Raw genomic sequence first — 27,480 nt, forward strand, 5'->3', positions numbered from 1 at the left:
TAAGAGAAAGATGTTAAAATTGGAATTAATGTTGATAAACCAAGCACAAGTGAATAACACGAGGAAACGAAACGCAGACGAAGAGTAATAGTTGGAGAAAAAGCAAAGAAAAAAGGGTTTGTTGATTCGAGAAGAAGATTGGAAGCAAGCTTAAGAAACAAGGGAAAACAACCTGTTTCGGGTTCAGGCTTTTGACAATCACAGACGACAGACGAGACGGGCTGCAATTTCATCTTTACCAATCCTCACAACATCTAAAGGATAAAAATGGAGAAGAGAATGAAAGAGAATACCTGAATTGAAGCGAGTTTTTTCGAGTTGAGCTGGAACAAACCCCTACTATGAGGGAACAAAAGAAGTACTTCAGTGTTTGACTTCGACTGTTTCCAGTTTTTCCAGGTATTTATTATCAATGGTAAATACGTAATCGAACATATGACTCCGAATTTTATATTTTTCAAAGTCGGAATAGTAGCGGCAGTTCTATTTAGTACGAAAATACTACTCGTATAAATATCAAGAATAAGAGCCCTTCCCTTTCGTCAGTTAACAGGAAACCTCGCTCGGTCTTTCCACTGCGTTCTGTTCCTGTTCGTCTAGTCATCATCTTCTCTGCTCTCTTTCTGATTTTTCTTTGTCACACCCTACATTTCGCCTCTTTTGTCGCTGCTAACAAAGATGTCGTTCCATTTTTCCTCTGTTTTTTACAGCAGGTACGCTGTCTTCCTTCCCTTCTTGTTGTCTCCTCTAACTTCCCTTCTTTTTGTTCTTTATTCCTTACCTCTTTTTTCTCTTTTTTTTTTTTCGTTCTCCTTGGGTGGCTCATTCTGAAGATGACATAGCACACCTAGTTCAGAGAATTGGTCTTTTTATTAATTTCTGCAATATGGGTTCATTATGCATGCTTTATTTTCTTTTATTTCTCAAATTTTGCTATTCCTTGCTGGATTTTCAAAATCATGATTAGTTTTTTGGTTTTTGTGTGCGTTGAAGTAAAATGTTATTACTTGTAAATATTTTTTTGAAATCAGTTTTAAAAATATTTTTTGAATATTTGTTGGCTTTTATACTAGAAAGCAAGGAGTGATGAATTTTCACCCTGACTTAATTTCTGTAAGTTGACATTTTAGCACAAGCTATCTAAACCAAAAAACATTGGAGCAGTTCCAATTCATTGAAGAAGCTCAAGAGCAGGAAAGACTATTTTATCTTTAAATCTGTACTAAACTGTGCTCTATGGTTGCATTAAGCTATAATTTACCCTCAACAGAAAACTTTCTTCTCACTTATTGTTTTTAGCTTTTAGTTTGTATTTTATATTTTATTAGATAGGTTACCGTATTAGTAATTGAATGTCGGTATTATTGCAGGAAAATCATACAACTTGGTTATCTTTGTAGCTCAAGAACCAAGCGCAACTGAATGATAGCCTCCATCTTAAAATAAATGGTTGGTAGTAAATGTACTTCTTCCTGTTTAATCCTCATTGAATTAATGTCCTTGACTTTTTGTTTCATTCCTTTAGTTTGTAAACGTCTTCATGTCAAATTGTATGCTCTTGACATATTAGATGTTGCTTGAGTTTTATATCATACAGAATATTATATGCATGTGGAACTATGTATGAATATATATGTGATAAATTTTTATCATGCTGAAACTTTGAACAAGGTATACAAAAATGTTTCTTTTCTGCCATGCTTTCGTCTTTGTAATAATGAACCATAATGAACACTCTTTACTTGGAATTTTTTTTTGCAAGCTTGAGCAAAATGTCAATAATTGTATGCGATATTTCATTTGATGGGGTCAGAAAATTCAAATAACTGTATGTAACTGAATGATTTGGGGGCTTTCAAGCTTTAGCATTGTAAGAGTTAGCTTACAGCGGTAAGATGTACCTTCAATGACAATGAAAATAAATGTTGCATAGGTTGTTTGCTCCTATTTAGTTCCATTTGTTTGCACTGAAATACCTTTTCTTTAACTCCGATGCAGGCACTAATGGTCCCAATTTTTCTTGTTTATGTTTCAATGCAAGCACTGATGCTAGTGAAGTGGTCAAATAGTCAACCTTTTCTAATTGGTTTAAATTGTTCTTGATTTTCTATCAGAATATTTTTCTCCTCAATGTAAGGAGATCATTACCCTGCAAATCAACGTGTGTTTTGCTCACTACCTGACCAAATGGCCCGTTGGATTGCATCTAATAGATCCCAGAATTCCTTCTCATTCCTACCTCTGAGTAAGTTTCTTTGTTATTTAACTTTTCCCAGCCCCTTGGAAGCACACTTGAATGATGGAGACGTTAAACCAAATGAACATTGTCTGTTTGAATCACAACAAGTGATGATGCTCCACCTCTTCGTCGTAAAGGGTTGTCTGGGCCCAACAAAAAAAATTAGCAAAATGCTAGCTCACTCCACAGCCCCATCCCAGCTCTATCTTTCTATCCCTCTTTCAATTCGTTCGTCTATAGCTGATCTCTTCATTGCCTCTTTTGTGGAAATCAAATCCTCACTGCCCGCAGCTGAGGTTTTCTCCTTAATGCTGAAAGACAGAATCATACCCTCTCTCAGCTCATGTAAAAGTCTATTGGAAGCTCTAGTATGTTCTCAAAAGTACACAGAAACTCTTCAACTAGTTTCCGAGATTGTAGCTTGTGGAAGGATTCAGGTGGACACATTTGTGTACAATAAGGCGATCCAGTCAGCAGTAAAATTGGGTGACCCTGATAGAGCTTTAGGTTTCAAGAGTGAAATGGAATGGTATGGAAGGAAGCCTGACCTGTTCACTTATAATGTACTTATCTCGGGATTGGGGAAAAAGGGACGAACTGAAGAAATGAAAGTTTTGTTTCATGAAATGGTTATGCAGGGCATCGTTCCAAATCAGGTGACGTACAATTCAATTATTGATGGACTATGTAAGGTTGGGAAAGTGGATGAAGCTTTTATGTTTAAAAGCAAGATGCAAGCAGATGGCAAGGTCCCTAATTTAGTTACATTCAACACTCTTCTTCGCGGTTTATGTGCTCCACAACATATAAACAGAATGAAGGATTTGTTGGTGGAGATGGAGAGCCAGGGCCTGGTTGCTGATGGGTATACTTATAGTCTTTTGTTTGATGGGTATTTTAAATGTGGATATGTGGATGCTGCTATTGCACTATATGAAGAGACAATAAGGAACGGAGTTCAGCTTGGGGATTATACGTGTGGCATTCTATTGAATGGGTTATGTAAAGGAGGTAGGGTCTTGGACGCAAAGCACATTTTAAAAAATTTGGAGGCGAAAGGGTTGATTCCAAATACAGTGACTTACAATATAATTATTGATGGCTATATTCTCATAGGGGATATGAAAGGTGCAATCTCTACTGTTAAGCTGATGGAAGCAAGTAATATAAAGCCAGACTTTATTACTTATAATTCACTTATAAATGGATATTGTAAGATGCAAAAAATGGATGAAGCAGAGGAACTAGTGAAAGAGATGGAGGAGAAGGGCTTGAGTTTGAGTACCCACACTTACAATCCACTTATTGATGGATATTTACGAAATCACCAGTTTGAACATTGTTCACACATTTTGAAAGAAATGGCAGTGAAAGGTATCCAGCCAAATTTAGTGTCTTATGGTTCTATAATGAATGGTTTATGCAAGAATGGGAGGCTTGCTGAAGCAGGAACTCTTCTAAAGGATATGGAAAATAGCGGTGTCACACCAAATGTGAGGGTCTATAATATGCTTATTGATGGTAAGTGTAAAATGGGAGAATTGACTGATGCTGTTAAATTGCTCGAAGAGTTGATTGATAAAGGGATAGATCCAAATTTGGTTACTTATAATACACTCATATATGGCTTTTGCAAAGAAGGGAGAGTCTCTGAAGCAGCAGATTACATTTTCACTATAAAAAAACAAGGATTGAAACCTGATAGCATCACATATAACTCTCTAATTGCAGGTTACTGCTATGTGGGAAATACCACAAAAGCTTATGAGCTATATAGGGAGATGGATTTATTGGATATCAAGCCTACTAATGTAACTTATACTACTCTGATAAGTGCTGCGAGCAAGGAAGGAACTGCATTGGAAGTGGAGAATTTACATAGAGAAATGGTTGAGAAGGATATCGTTCTTGATATCTCTGTATATAATGCTTTAATACGTTTTCATGCCACGTTTGGAGATCCTCGGAAGGCTAATGATCTGTGCCAGGAAATGACTGTCAAAGGACTTGTACCAAATGAAATGACCTTGACTAGTTTGCTTGTAGCAGTCTGCAGAGAAGGGAAACTATGTGATGCATACCATCTTTTTACTGAAATGAAAGCTAAAGGATTCAGTCGAAGTTCCGGTGGATATGCTACTCTTTTAGATTGCTGTTGCAAGTTAAAGGACTATGATCGAGCGTGTGATCTCTGTATGGAGATGATTGATGAGGGCCACTTTCCGCAAATTGCCACTTGCAATGAACTTCTGATTGGCCTAAAAAATGTGGGGATGTTAGATAAGGCAGAGTGTCTTTCCAGTAAAATTAAAGAAAAAGGGGAGGAATGGAGCAAGCGATTTGGATTTATCTTGTGTTAAAGTGGTAATGTGTTGGAGATGCTACATTGCTCCTATCTGAACATGTATTTAGTGAGATTAAAATCAGCATTATCTTGGAAATAACCAAAAGAATGTTGAACCAACATGGTGTTTAAGTTTAGGAGAGACTTGAAAAAGACCAAGGAATCATTTCCAATAGGGCTTCTTCTAAGAGTGGAGTCATTGAGAAAGTGTTGCACCAAATTGTCTCTTGGTAACATGCAGAAATCGGTTTCAAGTGGGCGGCACGCGAGCTATCCTCTTTGCAGGACTACCCTTGGTCCCTCCTATCTTTGGAGGCATCAAGCTTAATTTTATTGCGAGGTCCGTGGGTAAGTTTGTACTCGCCAGCTGTTGCAGTGCCCTCCACTGCCATGAGGAGAGTCTTTCCTCTCTTACTTGGGTACTTTGGCGGCTTTGGGTTGCACTGTGGGTTGAAGAATTTCAAGGATTTCTTTTGTGGTGGATGGTGACTCCCTAGTGATTAGAAGTTGGAGTTCTACGAGCTTGATTACCCTTGGTGCTTTTATAGATGCATGGCAGAAATTCAAGGTAATTTGTGCAGAGCTTCACATATCCTGGCTTCACATTACTTGGTCTTCTAATAATTTTGTGCTCTCTCTTACTGGAGAGGGGATTGATAAGCCGTATCTTGTTGTGTGGTCAGCAGATCTCTTGCTGTCCTTCTCTTTGTGTATTCTTGCAGCCTTAGTCTGCCACGATTTCTTCTCTCCTTGCACAATAAAAATTTTTATTTCTCAAAAAAAAAAAAAAAAAAACAGAGAATGCTTAAGATAAATGGCAGAAGCTTGCTCTTTGTTTGACTCCACCTTCAAAATCGACCAAGGGTTTAGTTCAACACTCCTTTCCCCTCTCTTTGGCTTCTTTTATTCTTCTCTCACCCATGTCTCTTTTATCATTTCTTGAAAACCTTCTCTGTAATGGGATAACTTAAGAATTCAGCAAACAAAAGAGGAAACTACAGAGAAAAGAAATCTCTCTGATTTAACAGGCTATAAAATTTTGTACTTAATGGTGAAAAAAATATTTCCTTGAGTCTTAGTTTAAGGATTTTCCTGGGATATTTGACTTTACCAACTTTCACAACTCATGTGCAAGCCTATTTTAAGTAGCAAATTCAGAAGGAACTAGAAGACTTTTATTTTTTAAAGTAAAAGAAAAAAGAAACAAGTTTAACTTGTAGTTACTAAAGATTGTTTTGTAATTTTTTCTGTTAGAAATTCTGAACTTGAAAAACTTCTGGGGCCCTTAATTGAACTTCCTAATTCAAAAACATAAGATGTTCGACTAAAACTTGATAGTCTTATTATTAAGAATTTCTAAAGACAGAAATTGCCTCATATTTGAACTTTTTATAAGAAACTTCTGACCTGAATAGGAATGAAAAATTTTCTAACTTGCGGCTTCTTCCTTCTATATGTCATAAACATGAGTGATCATACATTTCAAAAAAAAAAAAAAACATGAGTGATCATAGGCTGATCTTGTGTCTTAAGATATTCTTGGGCAAAATGAGGTTAAATATTGCATCACATGCTTAGAAGTTTTCATGAGGGATTGATATATTCTGTATCGAACCTACTAATATAAGGAATACAAAAGTAGTATCACTCTTTCCCATTGGGAAACCTCTCCGTCTTTGATTGGTTATTCTCTGATCTATCTCTCACCTCTCATTAATGTCTTTTGACTCTTTAATTTTGTTGTTTCTCTTTTTATGGTGTGGAAAAGAGAGAAATCCATGAGCAATTAGGTTCCGATTAAATTAGGTTTTTCTCTAAAAAACTTAGTATGTAGTAATCTATTTCCTGGTCATTGCACCTCTTATTGTTTTCTCTTTTTAACCATGGACGATGCACATAATACAAATAATTCAAATAAGAATTAGTGTAAATTTCCTTCTTCTGTTTCTTTGATGGGATATTTGATCAATGATCTATTCCCCATAGATCTGTATTGAAGCAGGTGGTCTAATCACTCAATAAAATTAGAATAGATTCTTGGGAGAAAAACTATAATACAAACGTGGAAGTTGATCCAAGGTTCTGTTTCAGGTTTTCCTTTGTGGAGTTGGTGTATTCAGTTCGTTTGATGTTTCATTGTTGAACCGGACAATGTGAGACTGCATCGACATTGAAGAGCTTCTGAGTCAGGCACTGGTATGATCTCTTGTCAAGAACACATTTTGACATGGGATCATTCAGCTGAGGGATTTGAAATGTGTGGGATACAGTTTGCATTTGGTCAACAGGACAGATAGAGGAATTTTCTTGACAGCATGTTGAGCAAGACAATGGTGAAGTTCTGATTTACATGATAAACATTTTGTTAGACAATAAAGTTGGTCCTGAAGGTTTGGTAAATTCACACTTATGTGACTATTTTCCCATAATATGTAATTCAAGTTGTATGGTCGAGTTTTAATCTCAGGTTTGTTTTTATTATGTTATTTTTTTTATATTGAGGTAAGAGTAAGAGAGCATGGTAGACATTATGTAATGTTTTGACTTGGGTAGGAATAAAAGAAGTTGGGGGTCAATTTCTGACCCCCTAATGAGACTGCATCAACTGTGACAGTGCTTCTCGCTTCTCGTCCTCTTTCTCTCTCTCTCTTTCTCTCTTTAATTTTACCCTATTTCAAACTTCTACATGTTATGAATGTATACGGCATCTTGGTGAGAAGTTTTTTAGGTTTTTCTTATCCTAATGTTCCCGTGTTATCCATCCAGGTACAAAATTTTACCTGCCCCTTGTGGTGTTAAAGGCTGTCTTTTTGCTTCTCCTGTCTGTGCAGACTTGTAGGACTCATAATTGAGTCATTTTGCTACTGATTTGCACTATGTGCTGTTTAACACTTGATTTGCTGTGGCTGGCGGTGTATTTACTTTTCTGGGACCCTAATTTATATTTTCCAGCACAAAAGAGGGAAGCTGTTTGATGTGTTGGCTGTTTTTGGCAAGTTTATTTGATCTCTGCTTGCTGTTATTGTGCTGGAATTGTTGCTTTTACACCATTGGAGTTGATTATTTGTTTTCTAAAGCCTGTTTTGAAATTCAGAAGTCTATGTATTGTTTTCGTTGCTGATTGCAAGTTGAATTGTGGTTTATTGCCTGAATTGGGTTCAATTAAAGTTTGCACAGACTCTTCTAAGTGCTGCCTGGAGTGTTTTTGGTGGCTACTTGGATATTGGAATGTTGTAGGTCACATAAGATGGCTGATCATGGGTAGATCCTGCCCGTTGTTCTGAGAGTTCTGACATCAAGGACTCATCAGTAGTCCAAATGACCACTGTATAGCTAAGAAGACAAAATGCCTCTGCCCTTAGCGCAACTCTTGAGCAAAACAAGACAGGTGGTCTTAAAGGTCGTCGTGCTGGTGCTGGTGATGGAGACAAGGACCAAGATAGAGGATGTACAGAAAATGTGTCCACTATGGCCTGACATATGGTTATTTTGGAAAGTTTTCAGAGAAGTTTGAAAGCCACATGGGTGTTTGAGAGAAGTCTGAAAGTCATATGGGTGGATTCTAGTGTTGTTGAGAATATTGGATTGGTTATTGGTAGTAAAGGTGAGATAGGGGGAAGAATGAAAGGTCATATTCAAATTTGATGCAAAAGATGTAATTTTTACCTTATATTTCAGTGTATGTTTTTTCTCCTTATTTTAGTTTATGTAGAGGGGTATTTTTGTAATTTTTATTTTAGTGAAAGTTTTTTTTTTTTAATTTTTTTATGCACAAAGCTAAAATTAAATAGACAAGGGGTCCCTAACAATGAGAGATTGTAGTGAAACTCTTCTTTAGCAAGAGAATCCGTTGCTCTATGAACATGTGTCAAAGAAGATCCTTTTTACGTCGAGCTCTTCCCGTCGAATGGGTAAACTGACAATTCGAATAGTTCGGTAAAATTGCCATCCCTACCAATTTGTGAAAAAACAACAACCACATTTTTCTTTTCTTTTCTTTTCTTTTCGATTCAAATTGAATAGAATACAGACTTTTGTTTATGCCCTGACACCCATTCTGATAACCAACCAAACCCAACAAGCAATTATAGAAAAAGCCAATGAGTGCTCCAATTGGAACCTTAGCTCACATTCAATGTTCTTTCTTGCAACAACAGTTTTTGAGTTTTGGTTCCAACTGAGAAGCATGAACAAATGGGAACTGGCTTTGTCACAAGCAATTGAGTAGTCCTGAATATGAGGGCCCGGGTTCAGTTGGTGGGCCAGATGCGAGAGTGTGGAGATGAGTGTACCGTTTGGGTTCATCGATCATCATCATTTCCCTTGCTGAAAGGAGGAAAAAGAAGGACCAACCATCATGAGAGTAGAAAACTGTGAATGGAAGGCTCTCAAAGTACTCTATGACTCTATGGGCCCCATTCCATCAAACCAAGCTTTGAAACCTCTCGTGGGTGTGGGCCTCACTCAATGTCGGTCCTCCGCGTCACTATTTTCAAAGCCGGTTCATCAACAGGTTGGGCTGGGCTAACTAAATAATTAATATGAACTTATATAGCGTTTAAACCGATCCCAACCTGGTTCAAGCCCAAACCCAGTTTGACAAATTCGAGCCTAGTAGGCCCAGTTGTTGAAACCATCATCATTCATCATCGTCCCCGAGAGAAATATCAAAAGAGTTCGGTCGCGGGCGATTGGACCCCACCGGCCAAACTGCGGATCGCAGAGAGAGAGAGAGAGAGAGTAAATGGTGACGGGTGACTAAACGTCGGGTTTTCTCTCCATTTGGCTTCACCGAAAATGAAAAGAAAAAACGCGTTTTTGCTGGCTGGCCGGTGGCGCCTCCTTTTGTTTGAATCCGCCGGCTCCCAAAAGTCATTACTTTTTCCCACTTTCCATTCATTACTCTTTTAACTTAATTTTTTAATTTTAGAGAACATTAACGTGATTAACGGCTATTAATTTCAGTTGCTTAAACCCTAAATGAAGAGGGAAATACCCTCTGTGTGCGCGAAACCCTTTCGTAGATTATATTTTAATTATTTTCGCTATTTATTTTTAAATCCGTAATTTAAGTGGAATTTACTTTGGTGGTCCTGCGACACGAGATCTTGGTGGGCCCCACAAACCACTTTCGTTTGAAGGAGAGGGAAAATCTGGGAGGCCGCAGATCTGGGCTTTATTGTAGGGTTGAAAAGTGATATGTGGGTCCCCCCTCGGCTTTGTCTGAATGAACGGATGATATTTGATGCAGGCTGCTGTTTTTGGTAGTCTCGTCCAGAAGAGGACCATCCGTTGTTTTTCCTCTTTTTTATTATTATTATTATTATTTTTTTTTTCTTTTTTAACTTTACTCCCCCTATGTGTTTTTTTTTTCTTACCTTCTCCAGTCTATCACTGTGCGTGTCCGATTCTCTTGCTTCCGAGTTTCGACCTCTTTTTCTCTGTTCTTCATTCCGTTTCGTTTTTTTCTTTTCTTTTTTCTTTTGCTGATCTGAGTCTATTGAGTGCGATTTTGTCTGTCCATTTCCAACGTCTGGTAATCGTCGAAGATCGATCTATTTCACTACGGGGAAAAAGCAGAAAATTCTTCATTTCTGTGATGGGTCTGAGAGAGGAGAAGGGGAGAGGCAGTTAGAGCTGTCGAGGAACAGCTTCTTGCTGTATATTGTTTGTTTCCTTGGGGTTTGTGGGGTTTGAGATGGGTTGCTGTTTTCCGTGTTTTGGATCGTCCAATACAAGCGAACAAAAAACCACAAAGGAAGGTAACAAGAAAGAATTCGCTAAAGAGGGTTCGACTGCTGCTTCTAATCGTGTCGCACGAGTCGGTTCAGGTAAAATTCGAGTTTCTCGCTGGATGGTGTTTCGAGTAAAATTTTGGTCCATCGGAATTCCGGTGCCGGGATAATCTTTATCTTGTCAAGTTAGTCACTTTTGCCCAGTCGTGGTGAAGACTTCGAGATGAACTTTACGCAGATTTGTTGATTGATCAGCTAGCTCGTCCTGCTATTAAATTATGGTTCTTTTTCCAAATGGAACTGTTTACGAGTTCGATGATTTTTATGGTCGGCAAGGCGGGCCGGGTGTTTTTCATTTTTTGGTACTTAAAAACTGTTAGACTTTTACTTTATAGAACACGAAATTTAGAAGTGTTTGGGACCTGGAAACTTTTGATGTAATTTCTTTATTCTTGTATCTTTTATATTTTTTTTCTATCCCCAATATTATGGCATTTTTGTTCCCCCCAGAATTTTGTTTGCTTTTACTGGATCTTGAAGAAAGCAGTCTCTCCAGTTTAAAGAAGAATTTTAATCATTCAAAGCCCAAAGTCATTTGTAATAATGTGACTAAGTTTCACAAGAAAGAAGCAACCTAAAATTGGCCATTTGGCAGATAATCTTAGCCTAGCGTGTGAAACTAACCCATTTTTATGTGGAAGCTGTAAAATCTTGTGTTAAATATAACTGAAAACAGAATGTACTGTGTGATATTGGGCAGGATGGCTTTCTTGTCCTATTTAACACTTCTCATTTATGCAGACAAATCAAAATCTCGGTCTGGTTCTGATTCTAAGAAAGACACATCCATTCCGAAGGATGGACCCACTCCACATATTGCAGCCCAGACTTTCACATTCCGGGAATTAGCTGCCGCCACAAAAAACTTTAGACAAGATTGTCTTTTGGGTGAGGGAGGGTTTGGCCGTGTATATAAAGGTCGGCTGGAGAGCACTGGACAGGTCAGTGTCCTCTTGTTGCAGACCATGATGTATCAGTAAACATTCATATGTTATCTCTTCTTTTCATTTCTGTAAAATTAGCTACTATGGACAAGTGATATTAGATACTTTTATGGACTGAAGTGCCGTTAAGGAACAAGTTATACAATTGGAGTAATTTAAAAGTTTATTTGGCAGGTTGTTGCTGTAAAACAACTTGACAGGAATGGTCTCCAAGGTAATAGGGAGTTCCTTGTGGAAGTTCTTATGCTAAGCCTCTTACACCATCCAAACCTTGTCAATTTGATTGGATATTGTGCTGATGGCGACCAGAGACTTCTTGTGTATGAGTATATGCCACTCGGTTCACTGGAGGATCATTTACATGGTTAGTTCTATTTGCGTCATGGATCTGGTTGCTGTTTGTTAAAAGAATGAAGCCTCATTTGCTCTTTTATTGTTTCTCGAATCTATTTGTGAATTTGTGCTGGAGGTTAGAGTACTCTAAATGAAATATTTTTTTCTGTTTATTAGTTGGAAGAAAATCATGTCATATTTTCTGTGATACCCAAATGGATGTTGCATGCTGTGTGCATATAAATATTTGGCACTGTCAATGTTTTTATAGAACTATTTTATAGGTAGGTTTAGTGTATACAATGTAACGAGCATTGTTAAGATTAACAAAAGGGTTTAACTTTGTTAGTCCAAGAATTACACCTACAACCAGTATGTGTGTCCCCTTTGCTTTGAACTCCAACAAAGAAATAACACAAAGGGAGAATGTCTTTTCATCGTTGACTTTCAGGGTGTTGTTTGATAGTTGAATTTCATGGGCAAATTGAGAAAATGGTACGTTAAGGAAGAATATTTTGGGTTGCACTTCCTCTATTCAACCATCTGTTCAACCTAGGTTCCTAATTTAGAGGCCTGTTGAAGTTGTCGTTAGTTGGCTTTGGAAAAAAAATTTAGTCAGAAGAGGAAAGCCCAAGGATGAAAGTTTTCGGGAGTGAAACCTTATGATGTTCAAAAGGTTAAAAAATGAGGTGTGCTGTTGATGTTATAATAACGGCCATCAACTTCCTTGTATGTTTATCTTGGAACATATTCCTAAGAAACTTGGTGATACTTTATTGATGATGGCAATTTCCGTGAAAGCCTCTTCCAGCTGAACAGCTATTGTGGGCCTTGGAGCTAGCCTTTTACTCATTATTGGACATGGGAAGGAAGTTTAGAAAGAGTATGAGGAAAAGTCTAACTTTCAGGAGTCTCCAAGCATAACAGGCGACTAGAATTGAAAACCTAAATTCCAGCTTTAACCATAGTAGCACCACTTGAATTAGCAAAACCTGGATTGTCATGTGCTCTCAATCATATTTTCAAGTTCCTTGAATATCATGAGGGGTCACCTGAACAGTTTATGATATATTGAGCAACCATGTGTCACTATCAGAAGGGAGACTTGAGAATATTCTTTTCACCTTTTTTTTCTAATAGCTAAGGCATTCTAATGACTGAAAGTGTCTTTACCCTCATAAAGTTTGAGGTCCCATATGTTGGTAAAGCACAGAAGCATGGTTTTATGTGATGGGCTGTATGTGGGTTCTCAATCCTTATAATGAGGTTCAACATGTATGGAGCTGTGTGGATGTGGTTCTTCCCTAAACTTGGCCTTCGCTATTGCATTCCAGCCATTATTTAATTGGCTAGCAACCAAATCCAGTAAAATCCTGTGGCATCTCTTGTTTGAGGCAAATCAGTTGAGCCATCTGGAAGGAAAGAAACTTCAGAACCTTCGAAGGTTGCTCTCGCTCTGTTGTCGGAGCAACAATTGAAGATCCTATTGGTTTTACTCTCTTTTGGGTGGGTAAGTTGCCTGAACTCAGCTACCTCTCCTCAGAAATAATTGGATGCAAATTATGGCTTTGTGCCATTCCTGTGAGAGTATTGCCCACGAGTGGTCTCCTTCCAGCCCTCCCCATCTCAAGTTCAATTTTGATGGCAGCTCTTGTGGCAATCCAGGTCTGGTTGGTGGTGGAGGCACAATTAGGGATCAGTAGGGGGAGATCAAACTTGTATACTCTGCCCCCTTTGGTGTTACTGACTTGGTGGAAGCTGAGGATAGAATTTTACTTCAGCTTTGAGGCTCTTTCATAATTGTTTTTCCAGCTGGTTGTGATATAGGAAGACTCTTTCATTGTGCACAGCTGGGTTTTGGGGTGCTCCTCCCCCCCCTCCCCCCTTGGAGACTTCAATGTTTCTTTGATGAGATTATGGAAATCACCTCACAGCTTGATATCTCATGGACTCATACACTCGGTGTAGCCTATCTGTTGGCTGACACCATTGCTAGAGATGGGGCTTCTCATCAATTTGTCAGGAACTCTTATGCAGCTGCTTATACTTAGTGTTGCTGCATTTTATGACTTCTTATGTGCTTTTTTTTCCTTTGCTTTCCTTTTATTTTTTGTTCCGTTTTGTCTTGACTGTTCTTTATTTTGCTGTTTTTACCGATTTATATGCTTATACGTGACCCTTGTTGGCTCCTTTTATTTCTTCTGCTCATTAATAAAACTTCTCAACATTTTCAAAAAAATGTATAGGTTACTCTTTCAGTCTCCCTCTCTCACTCAATAGTTACTAGCTGAAGATGAATAGAATGAGCTTCTGCAAGGAGACCAATTGTAGATGATTTAAGAGCCATTATGGAATGAGACACCATCAAACATGTGGGATATGACTTTGTGCTATGCTTTTTCCTTTTTGACATTTTCTTCCTTTACAAAACTGTGAATGAAACTTGCCTGTAAGTTAAAATCTTAAAAAGGGTGTAAAAACTGTGACGGGACTTTGTGTCTCCAATGTGAGGTCTGTGGGGGTTTGTTTGCTTGGAACTGCACTACCAGAATATATCTACTGGAGTTCTATTATACAGAAATTCAAAGTATAATTTCTCCAATCACTTTTCACATTTACACATAATAGAGCTCAGCTATACTGAGGTCTGTGAAGTTGGGTCCAAGGCCCAACCCAAAATGACTAGCCAACTTAGGAAACTTTGTTCCCAGCTAATAAGCTCAAGATCTTTGTACTCTGTAATCCATGTGGGACTATTCCTTAACAAGGTCAATTAGAGTTTCTGAGAAATAAGCTATTATATGATTTAATTTCTATTTCATTGGCATAAGTTAATAATATGTGAATAAGCTATTACATGAATTAAATTTCTGTATCTTGTGAATATTTTATAAATATACTAAGGTGTTTATTGGGTAGAGATAAGTGGTTCACCTAGGAAACCCAAAAGTAAAAGTTCATTCCAAGGTGAGTTATTTTCACAGGTGTGTTTTTTCAGATAAGTGTGATAAAAAAGGTTGGGGACACCTTTTTTTTTTTTTTTTTTTTTTCTTTCAAAAATCTGAGGTTAAGTTAGTCTCATCTCACTTACAATTATCCGGAGAGTGAAATGCCACTCTTCTAGAATTTACTCTCTTCTTTTTTTTGAAAAGTTTTTACTTTCTCATTTTATTTATGAATTGTGTGATTCTCTTTTTCTTGTTAATATAGATTTTACCTGGACTTTCCATTTGCACTAATGATTTTGGTTGAATTCTCTAGAAAATTCAGTTTAACATGTAACATTCCCCATTCACTAAAAGGACCTGAGTTGTATGAAAAATAAAGGTTTTTTGCCATTTTATAGGACGAGCATGAAAAAGTGTTGTCAGCATTTTTTTATTAACAATACCTAGCATTTTCATCATCTTGTTTCTCATATTGCCCTAATGGTAATTTATTTGACAAGCATGAAATTTTATCTGAAAAGGGTACTTCAATTATTTTATGTCTATGATATGAAAAAAAGATATGATCATTTCATATGACATGGGTAGAGGTTAAAAGGGGATTGTCGTTATTTTATACAAAAATTGTAAAATATGTCATAAGGGCGTTTTGTAATCTTATGGAGCATGTGCTAAAAAATAGATTAAAAGGCTTTGTCATAATTTGATATGGTAAGGTTGAAAATTGTAGGTCATAAGGGTATTTCTGTCATTTGAAAATGACAAGAACAAAGAGTAGTGTGCGAGTTTTTTTATTATTTCTCATAGTATCTGTGAGAAATTTACAGAAAATATATGTTATGTAAGATAAAGTAAGTGAGAGAGGTAATTTCATTATTTTTCATGCACTTCTGGAAGAAAAGGTTAACAAGGATATTTTGTCAGTCGTGTAGCTTCTTCTTAACAAAACCCTCACCATTATAAAAAAAAAAAAACTGTTTGTAAGTCAAGGAGAGGAAAAGTTTGGTTGCTAGGGTGTCTTCACTATATTTTGTTTTCTAAAAGTCAAACAGAGAGAAAAGGGCTTTTTACAGTAGAGATGACAAAGATGAGTTTTCTCCTTTTGTTTTTGAATTTCAAGAATAAATAGCTATTGTAATTCCATATGAAAAGGTATTCTGCTAATGGTTGGCAATAATGTTTGACTGGAATTAAATTCTGAGATGTCAAATTTCGGATCAATTCCAAACATTAACACCTCTAAAAGTTCAAGTCCCACTGGTTTTCTGCTTTTCTGTTTAGATGAATTATTCTGAAAAATTAAAATTCATGTCTGTTTCAACTGAACAAGCTTGCAATGTACATCAACACTTTGGGCTGATAGTACTCGGTATTTAGTGTTAATTTTTGTACAAGTTCTTGTCTTCTGATCACCTAATTAAATCTGACTTCTTCTGTCAGATATTCCACCTGAGAAGGAGCCCTTGGACTGGAACTTGAGGATGAAGATTGCAGCTGGTGCAGCCAAAGGTTTAGAATATTTACATGATAAAGCAAATCCTCCTGTTATATATAGAGATTTCAAGTCATCCAATATTCTACTTGAGGAAGGGTACCATCCTAAGCTTTCAGATTTTGGGCTTGCAAAGCTAGGTCCAGTTGGGGATAAGACTCATGTATCCACAAGGGTGATGGGCACATATGGGTATTGTGCTCCTGAGTATGCTATGACTGGCCAACTTACACTGAAGTCTGATGTGTACAGTTTTGGTGTGGTCTTTCTTGAGCTTATCACAGGTCGCAAGGCAATTGATAATACCCGGGCACCTGGCGAGCAGAATTTGGTTGCATGGGTAAACTCTTTATTCCCTTCTGTTTCTCTGATCTTCTTTTACTTCTTTGTTATTGAGCCTGTTAATTGGAAGGAGTTAGGTTTTCGCCACCTATAAAATATATTCAATTGAAGCCTCTGAAGTGCAAAAGACTTACAAGTTTCGAATAATACCAATTTTGTCTGCATATACCTCCCTTTCGTTTATGAAATTCTCTCAGGACTTTTGTTTTCATTTCTGTCCTTGGAAGAAATCAACAAGTGTCTGGTTTTCTTTGACATTTAAGAGCTAGAAAAACACTGAAGAAAGTGATCGCTATTGGTCGATAGATGGTCGAAATGTTATGTAGGAGCAGACATTTACTTCAAGACATTAAAACTTACAAACTGCAAAATTTCTTCTATTGATGTTTTTGAGTTGTTAGTCGGTTAGTCTAACCTGTTTCAAATTTTTGTTTTACGTAACCTGCAGGCACGCCCATTATTTAAGGACCGGAGAAAATTCCCCAAAATGGCAGATCCATTTTTACAAGGTCGTTACCCAATGAGAGGCCTTTATCAAGCTCTAGCTGTTGCTGCCATGTGTTTGCAAGAGCAAGCTGCAACTCGCCCTTTAATCGGAGATGTTGTTACTGCACTAACATACTTGGCATCCCAAACTTATGAACTCAATGCTGCTGCTGCTCTAAATAATAAGGTGGGCCCATCAACCCCGAGGGTCAGAGAAGACCGAAAGAGTAGAGGTGTTGGACCAGATACCCAGGATGATGTAAGGCGTGGTGGACAGCATGATGCTGTTCAATCACCTAACAGGAGCTCACCTGATTTGAGACAGAGGGAGCTTGTTCGTGGTGCAAGCTTTGGTGCAGACGTTGGGAGAGGTGAAACTGGTGGTGGATCTGGAAGGAGGTGGGGCATAGATGAATTAGAAAGGCAGGATTCTGGAAGAGGCAGCCCAGCTGGGAAACAAAGGGAGAGTATGAAAAGTTTTAACCAAGATTTTGACAGAGAAAGAGCTGTAGCAGAGGCAAAAGTATGGGGTGAGAACTGGAGAGAGAGAAAGCGAGCAAATGCAATGAGCAGTTCAGATAGTGTGAATGAGTAAGGATATGGCAACAGTCATAGTGCTTCAGTTCTGAGTTATAGCCTAGCAGAAATTGTTTTTTTGTTGTTAAAAGAGCTCTTTGCTGAGAAGATGAAGAGGGCCCGGTTCAGAAGCCATCTATCATCTCGATTTCCATTTTCACCCTGGGAATAAGGATAGATTTTTCTTTCTTTGTCCTGTATGATTTGTATAGTTGATCTCATTGGATGCCTTGTCCGGGTATATAGTGTCTAAAAACCAGATGAGGAAGACTGGATTCTTGTTTACTTTGCATGGGAAGAGATATAGTTCACATTTCGAAACACAAGCGCTGTAAAGAGAAGAAGTGGTATTTGTGGAAATAGGCAAACAGGAGCTGACCAAGACTCTTATTTGACTCAGGCGATCCAACTCGGGCTTCTACGTTCTGAGTCCGTCCCGAGTCCGGGTGAGAACACTGTGTCCCAAACTCGACCCGATTCCAGGCCCACTCCTACTTGATTACCACTGCACCGCACACACGGTTTCTCGTAAGCGCGGGCACGTAACTAAGACCAGAGACGGAAAAAACATAGATAAAAAGGAGATGGGCTTCTTTTCATCTTAACCACCCGCTCGTTGATCCATTCTTTACCGTCTCACTTGTCCGAGGGAGGAGAGGCTCGAGCGGCCTTTCATGGCACCGAAGAGAAGGACGGAGAGTCTGAAGCCTGCGGCTTCGTTCTCCCCCAGGAGGACACGCAGCTCTACAGCTGGCGCAGTAGTTGCATCGAAGCCGGTGGAGCTCCCCCTGGCCAAGAAGCGGAAACTCTCAAAGCAAAATGGTACGGAAGTGAAAGACATTTCTGAACCTGGTAAGAACAGAAGAGCCAAGAAGAACTCGCACGAAGAAGAAAACGTAGCTGGGTTCGAGTCCATCGTTTTGAAGCAGACGCTCTCAAAGGAAAACGCGACGAAAGCGGATGAGAAAACCAGAGCCAAGAAGAAGTTGCAAGTAGATGAGCAGCCAATAGGGTGCCGGACCGTTATTATCGAACATTGGTAACGGCTTGGGGAGGGTCCTGGATTAGTTCTTTGTCCCTTCTTTTTACAATAGCCCATTTTTTATTGTCTGCTTGTTTTCATAATTTTAGTTTCCCGCGGAAGGAACCGATTACTGCAAGGCTTTGAGCCTTCCATTTTCGTTTCTTCTTCTTCTTCTTCTTTCTTCTTTTTTATTTTATTTTTTTCTCAGATAGTTATGTATTAACTTTATTGGATGTTTCGCCCCATATGGATTTTTCTCCTTCATCTTTTTCATTTTTCATTAATTGTTTTTATAATCTCCAGTGTTCCGACTACATTATTTTCTTGTTCTGAAGGAAGTTCTACAGTTTAGGCCTTCGACGAGTTTCTTTATTGCCTGAATTTGTGGTCATTTTACTTTGTTTGTGCGTGTTTCTTGCTTTCTTCAAATCTTACCTAAGTTTGAGGTCTTATCCATAGAAATGCAGCTGGTTGTTTTTTATCTGCACATAACTTGTTCTTTTCATTTTCTGTTAAGACATTTTGCGATTGTTGACTTAAAACGTAACTGTGACGAGTCCTCTTATGGGAGCAAAACCCTCTCTTCTCGACGACTTTTAAGCCTTCAAATTTATAACCATATAATGGACGGTTTGCCTGGATGTTGCGTAATGGTTCTTGCAACATGATTGTGGTCTTCAATCTGTCGTTGCAATGTATGCTTATTCTGCGACAGTGTGACTCAGTGGCAGAGAGTCTATTGGAATTGCATGTTATTTGTTCCAGAGTTTATCATATTCTTCTACTTATTTTCCATGTTTTCAATAAATGAAGAATCATACTTTCTACTGTATCTTTTGTTGCTCCAGCAAACAGTGTCAGATATTTAAACGGAAGTCAGAGGAGGTCAAGAAAGGCCTGGAGGATGGTCTTCCTGATATCATGGTGCGGATCAACCCAGAAAAGGTGCTATACTTGGATGATTGTCACTTACAGAATGGGCACTAGCTTGTTTTATAATATTGCACTTATGTGTTTTTTTCAAACCACTAATAGGCACAAATTAGTATTTTTCTAAGTTGTAGTGAAGTTGTGTCTGTAGAAAAGAGGCCTGGTATGTATAAATGCCTATTTTCTGCTTGAAGTAAGTTGTTAGATTTTGAATACCACATACATTTTTAGTCAGAAGAGAAGGATGTTCACTCCAATCAGTTCTGCACTGCTTAGATGCTGCAAAAATAAATGTAAAATGATTATGCTACACTTGTTTTTTAAATTAATTGTCTTAAAAAAAATTTATGTACGAGGGATAGATGGCCAGTTTTCTCCCCCTTCTTTTGTCCTCCATTGGATGGGAGGCTCCCTTCCTCTCTCCTTCCTTCCTTTCTGTGCATAAAGGAGAGGAAAGAGTGTAGAGAGGGCCTCCCGATTCCTTTCTCCTGGCTTCTGCCTGAAGTGGCATGCAGAGGGCCCCTTCTTTTGAGAAAAGAGGGGGGAGGTCTCTCAATTCTTCCTTCACTCTTGCAGAAATTGGATTTTGAAAAATAAAATCATATATGAGGGATAATAGGACCAGACTCTTCCCCTTCTTTGTCCTTCATTGAACTGGAGGCTTGTTATATCATGTAATAACTTGTGAAAACACTGTGGTAAGTATGAAAAGTTGGCTTCATATGAGTTTTGCTTCCAACTTTGAAGCCAGAGAAGTCCTTTTAAAGAAGAAAATTATCCTGTTCAACCTGCTCAAATGATTCAATAGTTGAAACAGTTGTTTCAAACATCCTCTGCTAATATGCTGACTTTCATGGCATTGTTCAATTAGAATGGAATGTAGGTTTTTTGGTTTTTAAGGTGCTTTGTCAAATTTGTTAGAGCAAAGAATAAACACTAAAATTTATAGGTTCCCTGTTCTTTTATTTTCTGTAGAGTTTTCCTTACTCTTTAACTTTGGGGCATAAATTAATTGATAGGTTGAGGAAGACCTTCCAAGAGAACAGCTTACATTTTTTCATACTTCTTTTTGATCCTTACATGAGATTTTTGACATCACTGGTTGAGAAACATGATGGTTGAAGCCATTTCATTTGCCTCATGCTTTCTGGCTTTTACATGGGACCACTGATATATTTACAACATGAAGAAGATTCAAACCAATTTTAATTAACTGAGCTGTATACTCTGGCTTTTACATGGGACCACTGATATATTTACAACATGAAGAAGATTCAAACCAATTTTAATTAACTGAGCTGTATACTCGTTGATTTGGCCTGGCCATTGTTAAATCAATACAGAACTTTGAAAAGTCAGGTCCCTCTAAATCTTGGCTTGATTATGTCGAAGTCAATCATTAACTTGGATGGATAAAACCAAAACAGCTTTATGGTAGATTTCATTTACACCAGAGGCTTACGAAACAAGGTTTATCATCTGAGTGATTTGGTACTTTCTGGTCCCCAAAAGATCTGTTGCATTTCTGCTCATGCCACTGGTTTGTAGGCTAATACAACATTCAATTAAGAATGATTACTATTGGATGACACAGGTGCACTTCACTAATGTGGCAACCATGTTATAATTTTTTTCCCCTGAGAAGGCAAATAACCATGCTATAGTAGCACCTAATAAATAAATAAAAGATGGATATATGCTGGTAATAGCTTCATATTCATTACCAGTTTGACTTTTCAGTGGCAGGAAACCTTTCCTTCTTCAAAGAATATCAATTAGTTTTTGTCTTGCCTGTTTAAGTATAATTCAGCTTCTTGCATGTTATTTTCATATACTATCCTTCTTAAATGTTATTTTCTTAGTGATGCTGTTTCAAGGGTGCTAATCATGCATGCACATAAATTCTTCACCTATTATGAAATATAGGACATGTCTCTGCTGTTTCTAAAGTTAAAACTTATCTTATTGTTTAACTTTCTTATGTGTTGCCCTTTTTTCTGTTTTCTTTCTTCCAGCCAAGGAGGGGATGCTTTGAAGTACGTGAAGATAGTGGTGAAACCTTTGTCTCACTTTTGGTAAATCTCCAATTCAAAACCTTTGTAAACTAAATGTTAGCTTGTGCTTCAAGTTATTGTCCTTGGGCATGTTCTTATTCTTAGGCATTTGAATGTATGCTTTTAAAGCACTCCTGTACACATCGTGCAGGTTGGATGGCAAAGAAAATTGTTATAACAAAGAAACCAGATGAGTGCTACATAGATTAAGCTGTGTTACCTTCTGTTGCCAGAGAATGATCAAATAAAATTATATCTGTCCGTAATTTTCATAATGAGCTCAATCTCCAGGTGCAGGTCCATCCCAAACAAAAAAAGAAACCATTACTCTGTGACTGTTAGGTGCAGGTCTATCCCAAAATGTCAAACCGAAAATAGAATGTCTTCTCAACTAATAATCATAGTTTTGTTTTCAAGCCAAAACCCATGTGAGACTGTTCTCCCCTACATGGCAACCCTCACTCTAGAGTGGTAGATTTTTATTCACCTGCTAAAATACGTAGAAATCAGTATATGGACCTTCTCATCTATGTTTAGTTAAAAGCAGTTCTCTTTCTATGATTTGTTTCAAGATTCACATTGATTATCATGAATTTCAGGATTCTAACAATTGGAGAGCAATTATTGTTGGATTGTGCATGATGTTTTAAGTGGTATACTTACAGGACATGCCGCGGCCATTCAAAAAACTAAGAGATCTTGACATGGATAAAGTCATTGCAGGCATCATTGAGAAAATTAAGTGATCTTCATTGTGTCACTGTTGTTGGACTAAGATTTTTGTTGTTCATGTTGTTTCATGGGTGATTATTGCTTTCCATGAGCCCTCGGGTTTGGACAGAGAATTTAAACGGATCTGCTCCGTGTTTTGTAATTTTGGTTTGGAGCAGTAACAAAGATTACAGTTGCAATTGACATGTTAGTTTTACTTCAAACTGAATGATGTTTATTCTGAAACTTTTAGTCAAATCTCCCTTTTTTTTGCCTTTCTGGTTTGACTTATTGTTTAAAGCTTTTGAGTCTAGACTGATTCCTTGTTAGCTATTGATATTAGGATTTTCAAACGTTCCCAGAAAAAAAACAAGAGCCTTTTTCAAGTTAATGTTACACAGATTTGTTAGTCATGAAGCTGGGCTAGTGAACGCGGAATATTTGATGGAAGAGCATTACAGAGAATAAGACGAACTATTTCAGACCACTCGAGGAAATCAAAAAGTTGCCTTGTACAGCAGATCCATAAGTATTAGGTTTCAATTTAGGCAAGCTTGAAAATTTCTACCATCTGATAAGTTTAGATCCCTTTGGGAATGCAAAAAATATTTTCAGCAGCCATAAAGCGTCAAGTTAATCTCCAGACAAACCACTGATAGGCATGACAGCATTTGTGCCTGACACATATTCGTCTTTTACAAATGGAATTGTTCTCCAAGCTTGTAATCTCAAAAGGTCAGTTTCCTTGTCTGCAATTTGAAAATTTTGAAATAAAAATAGTTTCCTACCAATAATAATAGTTATGATTATAATTTGGAGAAAAAAAAAGAGCTTGCAATGGTCAGGACTCAACTGTCAATGCTTGTGTCCTTTTCAACACAAATAGCAGCATAGTGAGAACCAGCCAGTTGAAAAAGAGCGAACTGCCAATTAGTCGTCAGGTCTTCGTGTTCACCACGAGTTTCTAAAACGATTTTGGCCTGAAATTATTATAGAGAAATGAGGGCAGAGGAGAAGAAGACGAACTAGTATTGATAATAAGATGATGATGAACAAAGATACTATGAAAAAAACAGAGCTTAAAAGTTTATGCTATACATCAGAAATGGATTTAGCCTGATTTTTCTTGCCTCCATCCGTCTTCAATTGTATATTAAAGGTTTGGAATGGTGCTGCAGAGAATCCCCGCCCAAGTGCTTTTACATAAGCTTCCTGGCAAATAATTTAAATAAGTCATTTGTGAAAGCCACCATCGTTTGGAGCCTTATCACAGCTCAATCAGGTCAGCCATGTGAAATCTTCAGCTGTATTTGGATTTATCAGACTATCTGAAGACATTCAAAACACTAAGACTCCTTTGATGACGTCCAAACCATTTAAACAGCTCTATTTATTTTTTCATCTAATGATGCTACTCCCCAGAAGTGCTAGTTATTGCCTGCTTTATGCAACAAACATATTAAGGGAATGCAGTAGAGGCCACCACTGCAGTCGTGCATAGCTGTGCTTATTGGAGCCACTAAATGAGAGAAAAATGGATGAGTATCCGATTAACATTCTGATCTCTGCCGCACTTAAAATAGTGTTGCTTCTCTGCCACATTTCATGGCTTGTCTAACAAGTAACAACTACTAGTTGAATTTGGCTTTCATATTTCTGAAAGCACCTATGAAACACTTTAGGCACTAGTCTCTACTTCGACCACCAATGTATTCCATGATTTTTGACCATCCATTTAATGTAACTTGAGAGAGGAAATCGATGCTAGTTCAAATTAGACATATTCCACGGTACGGTTTATGTCTATTCAGTACAAAGAAAAAAGTGATCACTTCGTAGTTAAATGACAGCCACTAAGGTGATTCTCTAGTTTTACTCAGGTTAGGTTGGGTCGTTCTAGGATCCAAATTCCAGTATTGTGCACAACTCATGTTTGAACCAGACTTTATCTGCACAACTTGTATTGGTATTTCAGACAGATCTAGTATGGGTTTTGCACACAGAAACTAAATCAGGCTGAGTTTGGATCAAACTAAAAAGACATACCTCCAAACTCAAAGAATATGATCCAATCCTACAATTATCCAGATGATCTTCAATAATGATCCAAGTTTCAGGACTGGCACTTAATCCCTATAGAACTTTGCATGACATATATACATTCTTTTGCAACTTGTCTAGCAGAACACATTAGCATTTTATACTGAATGCTGTAGTTCAGTACACCATGCCCATGTTGTTGCTGGGCACAAAAATGGCAATCATGAGGAAAACAGGTATGAAGGCAGATGGTCAGAAACTTCAAACAACATTAGTGCAGTCAAAGAGTTTCATTAATAAACACATGCTTCAGTAACCATGCTCACCTTGAGAGTCCACATTTTAATGAACTCTTGTCGCTGTATCTCAGGATTTGAAAAGGTGTTCAAGAATTCTGCTTCTTGAGGGGAGAAGTACCGGCGAGCAAAAGCAGCTACATTGTTTTTTATCTTCCTTTGCTTTTCTTCGACATCAATTCCTATCTAAAAATTAAAAAAGGAAAAGGAAAAAACATATGATAACTATTGAATTAAGAAAGACACATGAATATACTATTATATGGACTAGAGACTTTGTGAAAGCGGTAGTACTTGGGCCTCTGTAGTCACCCCACAGGCAATCAATGAAGGTGTATGGGAGATATTGAAATGCAGCAAAGGTGGGTTCTGATATTTATCAAGCTGCCACAATACCTACTCACAAATGCAATGCACATAGACAGGACAAACTCTCAAACAACTGTCAGAGATATAAAAAAAGAAAAAGGATCAATCAAATCAAAACTGCAAGCAAAGTTTATCAGAAGAGGATTAGTAACTGATCCTTTGTTCACAACAGATTAGAACTGATACACTACCTCTGGCTTTCCGAAAATATTCTTCCTAAACTTCAGTGAATGTGGACTCAGTTGAGATCCTGTATCTGATCTACAGGAAAAGGATGAAAATTATCACTGATAATGTACTTTGACTTGCATCTTCACATTCCACAGGTTAAGTGCAGTTATCCAGTCTTTTTTAGTTAAAATAATTCAGCACAGAAATTAATCAAGAAATTTTTCTGTCAGAGCTTGATCCATCTCTGTTGTGTTGTTCTACATGAATCCTCCTTCCCACTCCATAAACCAAAAACTCTAAAAGTAACTAACACCAAGCACCAAGCCTATTACTGGAAGCTTATCCATGAAAACCATCATAACTCAGTTCTACATGGCACAAAAATTCAAAAGAAAAGGTACATTTATGACTTGGATCTTACATCTTGCAAGGGTAGTCCGTACCAAGACGCGAGCTAGGATGGCTTTTTTCTTCAAATCATCTTCTCTAATGCAATTAGCATAATCTCTTTCACATGGTGATAAAACTGTCATATACTGCTTTAGGAGGGACTCATTATGCACCTCATCTGGTAATATATACCAAAAATGGGTCTCCCTGCAAAAGACACAAAATCTTGATCAGATCTTGATGAATGCTCCAATTCAAGCAAGACTGTCAGCCGACATGAAATGGGATTACACCTAAAATACCATAAAACACCTTCTGTTTCCATCATAAAATATATTTGATTTGCTGTGTATTCATTTGTGATGGAAAATGTGGAATGCTAAGGTTACTTGATAGTGTAAGTTGAAGATAATGTACTGTTAGAGGTCAAGTTTCATACTCTACATTCTATATTTAATGGTAATGAACATTCTCAGTCTTAGATTATCTTCCTTCATGTAATTTATTATAAACAAAGAAGAAGATGAACATTCCCACCTAAACTGTCAACCTAACTTCTCTAGTGGGTAGTACAATCGAACACAAAATGCATAAATGCCATTGTATATGCCGTTATAAAAAGGGAAAAAAGAAAATTACATCAAAATGCTCTATACCGAAGATTACAGCAACAGTGTACCAACTCACAACATAACAACGTACTCCACCCTATTAACTCAATACATAATAGTGTACTATCTATATTAGAATTTGTTCCATCTTTAAGATTCAACCAGCTAAAGCATTGCCATGTAGGGAAAACAAATGAGTTTTCAATGCAAAACAAAAGAGTTCGAGGAGTCCGCACACACAGTGAAAAGAGAAAATTTAAGTCTATGCGGACATCGTCTACAACTCAAGAGTTTTCTCTGCAAAGTTAGAGAAAGTTGCCAAAAAGAACATAAAGAGTATTGTCTTCAATCTTATAGAGAAGGCAGCGAATTTACTTGTGGTACTCACTTTCCGTCATACTTAGCCTCGAGACAACCATAACGATTGTATACATTAATGCATTTCCTGAATCTGTTAGCATACCTTGGAGATGGCAGCACTACAGGAGCCAAGGATGTAGAAGGACCATAGAATCTCCTGGCGAAGAAATTCGCTTGCATCGAGAGATACTTCCCTGCAAAGTTTAAAAAATTTCCCTGAAAATATTACAGACTGCAGAGCCTCCGGCACCGCCTAATATAACACAGGTATCTTAAATTACCCAGAAAGAAAAAAATTAAGAATGTATAGAACCCATTAACAAAAAGGAGGAAAAGGAAAGAAAGAGGAAGTGATGTCAGGAATCACGAGAAGTGGGAAGTAACGCAAATATCCTGGCCAGAAACAGAGGCCCTAAGGAAACCGCAGCTCAGACTCGGAGGGAGAGAAAGATGGAAAGAAACAAAACAGGAGAAAAGACGGACCAACCTGATTGGTTACCGTCTCGGAGAAGACGAGGCAAGCAAGACAGTGGCCAGAATTACAGGTAAGTACCTCCAGCATCGGCGATATTCAGCTGTTCATATGGAATTATTCTAACAGGACTGGGGCTTCTATTAAAAGGGCACAATAGGATTCGACGGACTTCCTAGTTTCAACCTTGAGCTATACTAATTGCTAACCAGACTCCTACAAAAGAGAGAAAAGATTTTACCAAATAATGTGGCTGCTATAATGGTAACTCAGCGAAAGTGGTAAAAATTCTTCCCCTGAGATACCTGACGCAATGGCAGAAGGGAAGAAGGCCGCTAATGGCAGAAGGGATTTGGGTGATCTGAAGGGGGCAAAAGGCGAGGATTAGGAACAAATAAGAACTCAATAAAACGGAAGAGAATCCGCAATGAGAAAGAAACAATAATAGGCGAGAATAGAAGATAAAACGAAGAAGACGGAAGGATCACGTGACACGTGACACGTGATGTTAATTATTATATTTAAAAATTTTAATTCTAATTTAAAATAAAAA

General features: G+C 37.7%; 4 protein-coding genes across 12 annotated transcripts; 3 read left to right on the top strand and 1 right to left on the bottom strand.

The window, feature by feature from the left end:
* Nucleotides 1–323: 323 nt before the first annotated feature.
* On the top strand, nt 324–7,188 carry LOC137945558 (pentatricopeptide repeat-containing protein At5g12100, mitochondrial-like). 4 transcript variants are annotated; one of them, XM_068791495.1, is made up of 4 exons: nt 324–399; nt 1,371–1,449; nt 1,999–5,151; nt 6,675–7,188. In XM_068791495.1, the coding sequence occupies exon 3, from the start codon at nt 2,188–2,190 to the stop codon at nt 4,597–4,599; it is 2,412 nt and encodes an 803-aa protein (XP_068647596.1). In that variant the 5' UTR covers nt 324–399; nt 1,371–1,449; nt 1,999–2,187; the 3' UTR covers nt 4,600–5,151; nt 6,675–7,188. The 4 variants fall into 4 exon arrangements, 3 of the variants coding, with proteins under 3 accessions (XP_068647596.1, XP_068647594.1, XP_068647595.1); XM_068791493.1 differs by lacking the exon at nt 324–399 and adding an exon at nt 559–713; XM_068791494.1 differs by lacking the exon at nt 324–399 and adding an exon at nt 559–713 and having other exon boundaries at nt 2,115–5,151.
* A 2,787-nt stretch (nt 7,189–9,975) lies between these two features.
* LOC137947026 (serine/threonine-protein kinase PBL27-like) lies at nt 9,976–17,894 on the top strand. Its single transcript, XM_068793319.1, has 5 exons — nt 9,976–10,414; nt 11,120–11,319; nt 11,497–11,686; nt 16,044–16,435; nt 16,886–17,894. The coding sequence occupies exons 1-5, from the start codon at nt 10,282–10,284 to the stop codon at nt 17,516–17,518; spliced, it is 1,548 nt and encodes a 515-aa protein (XP_068649420.1). The 5' UTR covers nt 9,976–10,281; the 3' UTR covers nt 17,519–17,894.
* An 82-nt stretch (nt 17,895–17,976) lies between these two features.
* Nucleotides 17,977–22,476, top strand: LOC137947027 (uncharacterized). The gene is made up of 4 exons (XM_068793320.1): nt 17,977–18,538; nt 19,372–19,468; nt 21,469–21,528; nt 22,173–22,476. The coding sequence occupies exons 1-4, from the start codon at nt 18,174–18,176 to the stop codon at nt 22,251–22,253; spliced, it is 603 nt and encodes a 200-aa protein (XP_068649421.1). The 5' UTR covers nt 17,977–18,173; the 3' UTR covers nt 22,254–22,476.
* Nucleotides 22,477–22,664: 188 nt separating this feature from the next.
* On the bottom strand, nt 22,665–27,340 carry LOC137945635 (uncharacterized). Of its 6 annotated transcripts, none has more exons than XM_068791587.1 (9): nt 27,233–27,340; nt 26,559–26,649; nt 25,516–25,691; nt 25,115–25,179; nt 24,849–24,950; nt 24,585–24,740; nt 23,317–23,430; nt 23,072–23,198; nt 22,667–22,967 (listed from the first exon to the last, which is right to left on the bottom strand). In XM_068791587.1, the coding sequence occupies exons 2-9, from the start codon at nt 26,633–26,635 to the stop codon at nt 22,852–22,854; spliced, it is 933 nt and encodes a 310-aa protein (XP_068647688.1). In that variant the 5' UTR covers nt 26,636–26,649; nt 27,233–27,340; the 3' UTR covers nt 22,667–22,851. The 6 variants fall into 6 exon arrangements, with proteins under 6 accessions (XP_068647689.1, XP_068647688.1, XP_068647687.1 ...); XM_068791586.1 differs by having other exon boundaries at nt 26,559–27,143; XM_068791585.1 differs by having other exon boundaries at nt 27,169–27,340.
* Between the last annotated feature and the right edge of the window lie 140 nt (nt 27,341–27,480).

This window comes from Aristolochia californica, unplaced genomic scaffold (genome assembly GCF_029961685.1).
Source record: "Aristolochia californica isolate CCGP_79_NKW_82.1479 unplaced genomic scaffold, dmAriCali1.0.hap1 SCAF_12, whole genome shotgun sequence".
Classification (NCBI taxonomy): domain Eukaryota; kingdom Viridiplantae; phylum Streptophyta; class Magnoliopsida; order Piperales; family Aristolochiaceae; genus Aristolochia; species Aristolochia californica.

Coding starts and splice junctions, on each gene's coding strand:
- LOC137945558 (XM_068791495.1), top strand. CDS start 2,188: ATGGCCCGTTGGATTGCATCTAATAGATCCCAGAATTCCTTCTCATTC.
- LOC137947026 (XM_068793319.1), top strand. CDS start 10,282: ATGGGTTGCTGTTTTCCGTGTTTTGGATCGTCCAATACAAGCGAACAA. Junction 11,687..16,043: donor ACTGGAGGATCATTTACATG/GTTAGTTCTATT, acceptor TTCTTCTGTCAG/ATATTCCACCTGAGAAGGAG. Junction 16,436..16,885: donor AGCAGAATTTGGTTGCATGG/GTAAACTCTTTA, acceptor CGTAACCTGCAG/GCACGCCCATTATTTAAGGA.
- LOC137947027 (XM_068793320.1), top strand. CDS start 18,174: ATGGCACCGAAGAGAAGGACGGAGAGTCTGAAGCCTGCGGCTTCGTTC. Junction 18,539..19,371: donor ACCGTTATTATCGAACATTG/GTAACGGCTTGG, acceptor TTGTTGCTCCAG/CAAACAGTGTCAGATATTTA. Junction 21,529..22,172: donor AAACCTTTGTCTCACTTTTG/GTAAATCTCCAA, acceptor GTATACTTACAG/GACATGCCGCGGCCATTCAA.
- LOC137945635 (XM_068791587.1), bottom strand. CDS start 26,635: ATGCAAGCGAATTTCTTCGCCAGGAGATTCTATGGTCCTTCTACATCC. Junction 25,692..26,558: donor GTAGTGCTGCCATCTCCAAG/GTATGCTAACAG, acceptor TGTCTTTTGCAG/GGAGACCCATTTTTGGTATA. Junction 24,741..24,848: donor GGGTGACTACAGAGGCCCAA/GTACTACCGCTT, acceptor TTTAATTTTTAG/ATAGGAATTGATGTCGAAGA.